The sequence below is a fragment of the Eurosta solidaginis genome, chromosome 5 (genome assembly GCF_040869045.1).
Source record: "Eurosta solidaginis isolate ZX-2024a chromosome 5, ASM4086904v1, whole genome shotgun sequence".
Taxonomy (NCBI): domain Eukaryota; kingdom Metazoa; phylum Arthropoda; class Insecta; order Diptera; family Tephritidae; genus Eurosta; species Eurosta solidaginis.
In genome coordinates, this window is record NC_090323.1 from 113,790,330 (window position 1) to 113,799,387 (window position 9,058).

At 34.1% G+C, this 9,058-nt stretch overlaps 2 protein-coding genes across 2 annotated transcripts in view; both read right to left on the minus strand.

Annotated features, from left to right (window-relative positions):
- Positions 1–7,768, minus strand: part of LOC137254256 (clavesin-2) — a gene marked incomplete at its 5' end in the record, with an annotated part of 360,972 nt that extends 353,204 nt beyond the window's left edge. Inside the window, one exon of the mRNA XM_067791947.1 lies at positions 7,683–7,768. Within this exon, the coding sequence (XP_067648048.1) occupies positions 7,683–7,768 (86 nt within the window). The remainder of the gene's footprint in view (positions 1–7,682) is intronic.
- LOC137251656 (putative nuclease HARBI1) lies at positions 2,737–4,582 on the minus strand. The gene is made up of 4 exons (XM_067786366.1): positions 4,007–4,582; positions 3,547–3,945; positions 3,351–3,486; positions 2,737–3,289 (listed from the first exon to the last, which is right to left on the minus strand). Exons 2-4 carry the CDS (start codon positions 3,688–3,690, stop codon positions 2,985–2,987), a joined length of 585 nt encoding a protein of 194 aa, XP_067642467.1. The 5' UTR covers positions 3,691–3,945; positions 4,007–4,582; the 3' UTR covers positions 2,737–2,984.
- Positions 7,769–9,058: the final 1,290 nt, after the last annotated feature.

The following is a 9,058-nucleotide window of genomic DNA, read 5'->3' on the forward strand; positions in this document are numbered from 1 at the left end:
AACTGCATATAAGCTTTTAATATAGTTTTTATTATATAACTTTCTTAGGTGGTATACACAATGCGTATAAAAGAATTAAATGACATAATTAAACACATTGAAAACATACAAATAATTTTTTTTTTGTCCAGATGTAGGGAAAATGCATTGAATATTCTCCATAATACTGTTTAAGTTTGATAACAATTGCAATTGTTTGAAAGCATAGTAGGTTTATCGCTAAATCTGCGAAAGCAAAAAGCTATTTCTTATTAAAAGCTTAGAATTATTCTTTAACTTTTCCCTTTTACAAAAAAATTAGTATGTAGAAGCATAAGAATTGCTTCGATGAGCTGTAGGGTTCTCCAGGATGTCGTTTTATTTGAACTATAACCGTTTTGAGTCGTCTCTGCGCTTTTTGACAGTTTGTTTTGAATAGGCATGATAGGAATTTTTCGGTTTATGGCGCAGGGCAGCAGGGTTGGTAAGAATCCCGCCCAGCCGACATGACTAGCCACAGTGCACCCCTAGATCATGCCGACTGCCTTCCTTGCTGCTCCCATAGAAAATGCGTTTCCATAACATAAGTCACCATTAATTCGCCCTTTAGCAAGATTCGAAATGGGTAAGCTGCAGAGCTATGTCAGGGATCTAAAAAATTTTTTATCTTCTATTCCAAAAATAAAAAATCTATTTTTCAATTATAAGAAAATTAATAAAAAAAATGTAATTACCATAAATATTATTGTTCTGGCCTTGAGCTGGAATAAAGCCTGAAATTCAAAAATATTTTACGTAAAATAACTACATAAGTGCAATGTGCATAACTTGCATTGAAAGTTCACAATCTAGTTACGTAAACACAAAAATTCTAACTTTCCAAAAAACAGGTCAGCAAGGATTCAAACTGATTTTTCATCAGAATAATAAACCAAAGTTAGTCGTATTTTCATTTTTTGATGGAATTTCAGGAGACGATCCATCCTTTATTGGTAATAAATGTTATTCATACGAAAGTTTTGAAAATACGCATATTTTCCTCTAGGATTTTAATTCAAATAGATATCTCAATAGGATAAAATCAACTTCATCGTTCAGAAGCAGTGTTTTTATATCTGTAGCAAAAGTCAGTAACAACCAAAGCAAAAGTTTTTAATTCTTCAGGAGATCATTTTGAAAATTAAAACTCTTGACTGGTCATTAGCAGTTTTGTTTTATGTTCCTAAATTTTAATACTTTTTCTAAATTCATAAACATTTGTGTATGCAATCAGCCCAATTCTAAACGAAAATTCCGTGCGAGTTTTTTGCCTTCTCCCATTCCTCGTATTCTAAATAAAAATTCCGTGTGAGCTTTTCACTTCTCGCTTTCCTCCTATTCTGAACAATGTTCGAAAAAGCGGAAACCGGTTATGGGAGAAAAGTAGGTATTATGAATGTGAGTGAGAGGGAGATTTTTCCTCCATTTTAAAAGAAATTGTTCACTTGATAAGCTGAAAGGAACGCTTCATAAAAATGTAAGAAAATTGTATTTTTTGTATTGAAAAGTACTTATTTTATTAGATATGTAATAAATAAAATAATATTCTCTTATATTACTCTTGATTTCAGGTCTAAAAGTACAAATAAGCAACAGATAGAACTGCTAATCGATTTGATGCAAAGTCATCCGGCAATTGCGCAAGGTTGTTTTAAAGGAGGCAGAGAAGCCTTACACAGATTTTGGCGTAAAGCTGAGGAAGAGCTGAACTCAGCCGGACCACCAGCAAAATGCATTGCAGAATGGAAAAAGGTGCTTATTTTCATGAAAAAGTTGTATACATACAAGCTGACTAAAACTTATGTGTACGTGCGTCAAAAAGCAGCGAACAACCATAAGAGTTCCAGAGGCACTGGTGGTGACCCAAATAACGAATACATGTTTTCCACAACAGAAAGGGCAATATTTGAGTTGATCGGTATGAAGGAATCCGTGGAGGGAATGTGAAATAAATTTGGACTGCCATCTAGGAAGAAGATATTGAAGCAAATTGATGGCAACATTCAAATTGAAGATGGAACTACAGTTAGGGAAAGTGGTGTTGTGGACGACGTTGTCCAGGTGAGTGAGTGTGAGTTAGCTAACGGATTTGCTGTGGTAGGGATTGATTGTGAGGTATTGCATGAGGACCCAATTATTAGTGTTTGTATGAATGAGAGCCCCCCAAATGCTTTGATTGAAAGGCCCACTTCCTCAAACAGAGTGCCATCTAAGAGATCTTCCTCTGACATTCTTCAAGAAGAATTTTCAATTCAACGCGAGCTCTGTGATACCATAAAAGGTGCAGTGTCAGATTCCACTGATCAAAAAGATAATATTAAAAAAATATATAGGGCGATTGACAAAATATATGCAATTAATAAAAAGCATTATAAGGAAATGGAAAAATTAAAAAGAGAGGAAATAGATTAATTGAAAAGGCATAATTTAGCAAAGGAAAATCTTATGCTCCGCCAGCTAGAAAAATAATAGAAAAATACCTAGTCGCATGACACTTGTATATAGCAAGCTACCTGAATTTGTGATTTTTTAATAGTCCTTTTTAATATCTACTAAAATATAAGACTAGTTAATTTTTTTAATATGAACTATTTTTTATTTTATTTCATAGTAGTATTAATATCAGTACTATACATGCTTACGTGAACCTTTTTTATTTTGTAGACTATAATATTACTTAATTTAAGACTGTGTTATGACGAGCAAAAACAAACTATTTGTGATATTTCTATTTTTTGTAAGAAAATGAGACTGAAACTCTTTCGTAGGAATTAAGTAAAATGTAGTAAATTGTGATACCTGAATTTAAAGGCAGAAAAAATGAATTTAAAAGGGAAAATAAAATATTAAACTCAAAGTATGTGTTTTCATTCATTCAAATTTATAGCGAGCTTCCAATGTTGTTTCGTATGTTTTGCGCTGCGTTCAAATACTGAGGCGAAGTCAAGGATATTAAATCTTGATTTCTATTTTGAGTTGCCTGCTCTCCTGTGGATTGTACTTCTGTCATATCTGTGTATGCCTTGAAATGTATGCATATGTTGTGCAGCGCGCAGCACACGTTTACAATTTTTGCTGCCTTTTTTGGAGTGTAATGTAAATCCCTTGCACCAAGGAGACACCTCCATCGATGTTTCAGCAACCCCATTGGTTCGTTCAATAATGTTGCGACACTTCGAATGAGCTTCATTAAACTTCATCTGTATAGAGCCTTCGTCGGGATTCCAATGTGGTGTCATAAGCCATGGTTCTAAAGGATACCCGGCATCACCTGGTTTAAAAAGTCTTATATCAATACCAATATTGACATTTTGAATATATTTAATTATTACCCAGTAACCAAAAATTGACTCCACGTTGGTCTTCAAGGTGAGTTCTCAATTCACTCACATTCCAAATAAAGGAGTCATGCGAGGCACCGGGATGGAAAGCATCAACGTACCGAATTTTCAGCTCATCGTCACACATCTAAGAAAATACAATTCCATAGTCAAATATATTTCAATTGAACTATTATAAATAGCTTACCAACATTACATTTAAGCTGTAGTAGCCCTTCCTATTGTAGTAGAGATGCTTGTTTTCCGCGGGTGCGATGATACGCACATGAGTTCCATCAATGCAGCCGATAACACTGGGAATCCCATGCTTCTCATTGGCACGCTTATCCATCTTTCGCACAGCTCACTTTCAAAGGTCTCAACGACTTCGTAAAGAACTTTGCTGAAGGTGGGTTGCGCTAAAGAAACGTCCACATCTTTTCCGATTCCTGTTTGATACCCACCTTCAGCAAAAAATTTTAAAACTGCACTCAGTTTCACAAGCGGCGATATCGCAAATTGTTTTTTGCGATGTCGTGTGTGCGATGTGAGAAATTCCAACAAATACCGAAATGCAGGTTTGTTAACCCTATAATACTTTTGAAATCTGTAAATTCCAGAAATTTTATGAAATGTAAAAGCAAAACAGAAGATGTTCTAATACTTACAACGATTGTGGCAACTCCAACGGATTGGTACTATCGCGCAACCTTCTTCTTATAGTCCTCTGTTGGTGTTGCTGGGAACCGTCTTCATCAATCATTTCGTTCACAACCATATTAATTTTTTATGTATATTTTTCTTTAATTTACGATAAATTCGTCAAAGGACACTAAACTTTATTTTCTTAAACAAAAGCAGAAATGCGTAATGAACTGTCAGATGGTAAAACAGCTGACTTCGAAATTCCTATTCCCCAATTATTATTCTCCCTAGGAGAAAAGAATTAGAGGAATTTTTCCGCGGGAATAAAAAAATCCGCGAAAACAAAATTCCGTGAGAATATTTAGAATCGGTCTGAATACGAGTATGTATCCGCGGGTATTTGTCGAATAAAACTTCATAACGGTCACCTGGGATTTCGTTCGGCCGCAATGTAAGGTGAAAATTTAGAGGTCGATACTAAAATTTAAGACGCGAAATGCCTTTCTCAAATGAGCTAGAGTAAATATTTTGAGAAATTTGTTTTTCAAGGCATTTACAAATCGATTTGTTTACGTATTTACATATATCACATTATGCTTGCGTACTATTTAAACAGAAATTGCGAAATGTATGTTATTAGGCGTGGCACCCTGGTAAAAAGCATACATTTAATACTTCATGGAGAAATGCATGTTTTAATAATTCTCTTAAGTTACATAGGTTTATTTGTTTCACAAAACATCACTTGCTGAATTTAAATAATAGTACATACTTTTATCCCAATTTACATTAATGCCAAAGTATTTTCTCCCTTTAACGGAAATATTGAAATTTGTATTAATATTTAGCAATGCTAGTGACTGAGTTTCTTCGTAAATATGTCACTTTTTTACTTCTTTGGAGTTTATTTGTACATGTAATATATGTACCTACATACATTTGTTGCAATCTGCACTAGTGTGTGTGTTTACAGGTGGACCTGGTTCCCAGTGAGAAAAATGTGTGCATGTATGCAACAGTTCGACTTGATGCTTCCTGTTTTCTTTTACGAGTCAAGCGCGGTAACCAAATCACAAGAAAACGTCAAGAAATTCTTTTTAATTTTACTCTTTTAAGCAAAACATGAACATTTTTTATTTAAAAATTTGTATTTTCCTATTTTAATGTTCATTTTAAAGCTGCTTCCGAGAAAGCTGATGCAACCACAAATTTAAGCTTGGAGGTATTTCTTCAACATTTCTTGCACCCTTGAAGGAATACCCAAGAAATCCTTGTACGTTTTAATTGATAAATGCAGATTGCATCTTTAACGAAATCGTAAAAATAATGTGAAACAAAAATTCTTGTCCGTTTTTTTATGATGTGGACGATGTGGAATTTTTAAAAACTAATTCAGAACGGATCCGGCAAAAGTCGGATTCCATGTAACCCCTGATTATCTTGGATCAGCTGATGAAATATGTATGCCATCCTACCATAGAATACGACTTTAGTTTTAGATTTAAATTCGCGAAGGCTAATTTTAATAAACTTAACGAAATTTTATCTACAGTAGTTTGGCCCAAATACGGTGCAGATATTGAAAAAACATTTCTGGCTTCAATATCATCATCCACGATATTCTGGAAAGACACGTACCTAAGCGTAAACGTGTTTGCACTGAACTAGTCCAAATATGGTTCACCAAAGAGCTGAAATCTTTCAAAAATAAAAAATCGCGTTCCTTCAAGCTCTATAAGAAAATGGGTTAACACTTCCACTACTTGAAATACTGTATATTGCGTAATAATTATTTTGAATTAAATAAAAATGTTACAATACCTATCTCAGTACAATGAAAAAGAAAATAACTTGCCATCCGAAAGCTTTTGAGATTTCGTAAACTCTAAACGCAAGGTTAAAGGGTTTCCTTCTGGTATGAAATACCGTGATGATTTCTTTAGCGACGATCAAGATATTGCTAACTCCCTTGCAAAATTTTTCAAATCTAACTATTCCACTGAATTAATTTCTTTGAATAATGAATACCCGTTTCAACTTAACTCAACGCAATTAATATTCCCGCAATATCTCCAGAGGTGGGTTTTTCATATTTAACATCTTTGAAGGTATCTTACAAATGCGGTCCTGACCTAATTCCCACATGATTACTTAAAACATGCGCTAAACACACTTATCAGCCCCTAACTGATTTATTCAATATTTCCCTAAAACACAGTGTTTTTCCTACTGTTTTGAAGGCATTTTTTCTCATACCTCTTCACAAAAACGGCAGTAGGTCATGTATAGAAAATTATCGAGGTATTGCAAAATTGTCTACCATCCCAAAGGTATTTGAAGCCATTGTTACCAATCAGCTAAAATTTTCAATTTCTACGTTGATTGCTGATTCCCAAACCGGATTCTGTAAAGATAAACCTACCATTACAAACCTACTTGAATTCACATCTCATGTTTCTAGAGGATTTAGATAAAATCTTCATACCGATATTACTTACACTGATTTCAGTAAAGCATTTGATAAATTTTCCCACTCCTTGCTTATCCACAAGCTGAATCGATTCGCTTCCAACCTGGTCTCACCCAGTGGATCTCTTCCTATCTCTGCGGTAGAACGAAAAAAGTAATTTTTAAAAATACTCTTTCAAACGTCATTAATGTTCCCTCTGGCGTCCCACTCGGCAGTCAACTCGGTCCAATTCTGTTCTTGCTATTTATTTATGATATTTGTACCACAATAAAATATTTCAAATTCAATGACGCTGAACCTCAATAAATGTAAGTTCATGTGCCTCTCTCGGAGATCTCACATCAAATTTGTGAAGAACTCTTACAATGGAAGTAAAAACATGGCACACATTTCCTCACGCTTAACAAAGTGTCATGGTTTGTCAACAAAGATGTCTGAGAGCTCTATACTATAGGCAACCTCATTCCGCATGGCCTTGTTAGGCGTATTGCTTGGAAATACATTAATATGTACCATGCATGGGCATTTTCCACTATAACCAAAAACCCACCTCAACCATTTTAAGTCGTATTTCGCAGCTTGGTTTTTTTACATCCGTCTACGTTTACGCTTAAACTTTATATGGACTGCAAAGCGTTAAACTTTATCTACCCTTCTGAAATTGCTGCGCATAAAATTAGTACTCCTAAATTTCAATACGCATTATACTCAGATGCAACTGAAATATGTTCCTATGTTTCACCTCTACACTAATTCTATGTATCACCTCTACAAATGGTGTGTGTCCACTATTCATCGCAACCGATGCAGCTATATGTTATACACTATGGCCACCAGAGGTTTGAGTCTGCGCTTTTCGGTACAACATGTTGTAGTTGCCGCTAGATAGGTCTCCTAAGCATTATCTAAGCGAGGATAAACGTTTTTTTTTACGCGCAAACGTAAACCTATACGCGTGTAAAAAGAAACACGGCTAATATTTAACCAACTCTACCACCGTTTTGATTAAAATGTTGGTGAAAAAATCTTTGTACTTCAAAAAAGTGAAGTATGATTTTTTACGTTGATCTATTATAATAAACATGGAAACTGCCAATCTATGATAGGACATACATATGTTCATTTCATCAGACACATATGTATGTACATATATAAGTGAACATTTTGATATGCCATGATATGCCAAATATGTTTTATGATATGCCAAAGAAATCGCGTAAAGTACCTACTCAATGAGATACGCAACAAGGGTGAACAGATGTATTTGCGTTTTTATTGCAACGGATCTGTTCGAAGTAATAACTAAATTTTCGGTTTATGTAAAAACTTCAAGTTTTTAGTTATGTGCATTTGTATTTGATCAAACCCGTGGTATGTATACATGAACATTAGAGTGTTTCATCAAAAAAGATAAGGCTTGGTCAATGATGGTTTCGAAAAATACCGCATCTAGGGAGAGAAACTATAAAAAACTGATTTAGGTAGCCTATATACTTACTTTCTTTAACCAATTATATCGGCACACTTTTGTTGGGATGTGTATAAGCAAACCTTTTTGTTTAAGGTTTAACATTTTCTTCCTTTCTTTTATTTCAGAAGACTTTTATTCATAGTTTAAATATGTTAACATTTCCTAGTGAAATGCTCATGCCTATTTTTCGAAATAAAGTTTTGTCAAAACACGCTTGACATCACTTGTAATATCTATTAATTATCATAGCGCATTTATAGTCCCGAGAAATATCCATGTCGATCCACTTTATTAGAATTTCTATTTAAAAAAAATTCTTGCTTATGTTTATAAGCACCCTTTGAAGAAAAACTAGCTAATCTCATTATTTTTATCTATTGATTTTGTTATGGAAACTACATTTCTTTTAATGCCACTTTAGTCATCGAAGATGCCATCAAATCCAAATTTTGAAGTTTACGACCTCTAAATTTAAATTTTTCAAACGAGTCTTTTGTTGGAAACCAAAATACTAGACATCTATTTTGAAACACTCTAATGTGCATATGTATAAATATATCAAGTCAATGTTACCTTAGTCTCTACCAACAGATTCATTATTAGAATCAATTGAGAGTAGAAATAAAAAGTAATAATTAGTATGAAAGCATTTATTTGAATGTGTATTTTTCATTTTAGTCATTGTGAAATTCTAATTTAACTCTGAAGGGAACTCTTCATAGTGGTGAGTTTCTCGGAGTTGAAAATTAGCGATCCAAAAATTTTTTTATGTGCATGGTTGCACTTGCAAACAAAAATTATCTTAGGAAAAAACTGAAGAAAAATTTTGGGTTTTGTGCATAAATCTTTTGTATAAATACACAATTATGTGATTACGAATGTGAGTGGTACATATGTAAGTTAACACAATCAGCCGCTGCCCACTTAGAAATTCCCACAGCTGGCAAATGCATGTGCGCTGCGTAAGCAACTTTCCACACATCGGTATTTGCCACCCAGACATATCGTCAGCAATTTCAACAGGTAGAACATATCACCTGTCAATATCCCCAAATCATTTCCACAGTTAGTTAGTTGCATCGTCAGCAACTTTTGCATATTGAGCCGTTGCGAAATCAAAGCATTTAGCAACCC

Excerpts from the sequence above, each read along its gene's own strand:
- LOC137251656 (XM_067786366.1), bottom strand. The coding sequence starts at position 3,690 with ATGGATAAGCGTGCCAATGAGAAGCATGGGATTCCCAGTGTTATCGGC. Across the intron at positions 3,487-3,546 it reads ACAGCTTAAATGTAATGTTG|ATGTGTGACGATGAGCTGAA; the intron begins GTAAGCTATTTA and ends GTATTTTCTTAG. Across the intron at positions 3,290-3,350 it reads AGTCAATTTTTGGTTACTGG|GTGATGCCGGGTATCCTTTA; the intron begins GTAATAATTAAA and ends TTTTTAAACCAG.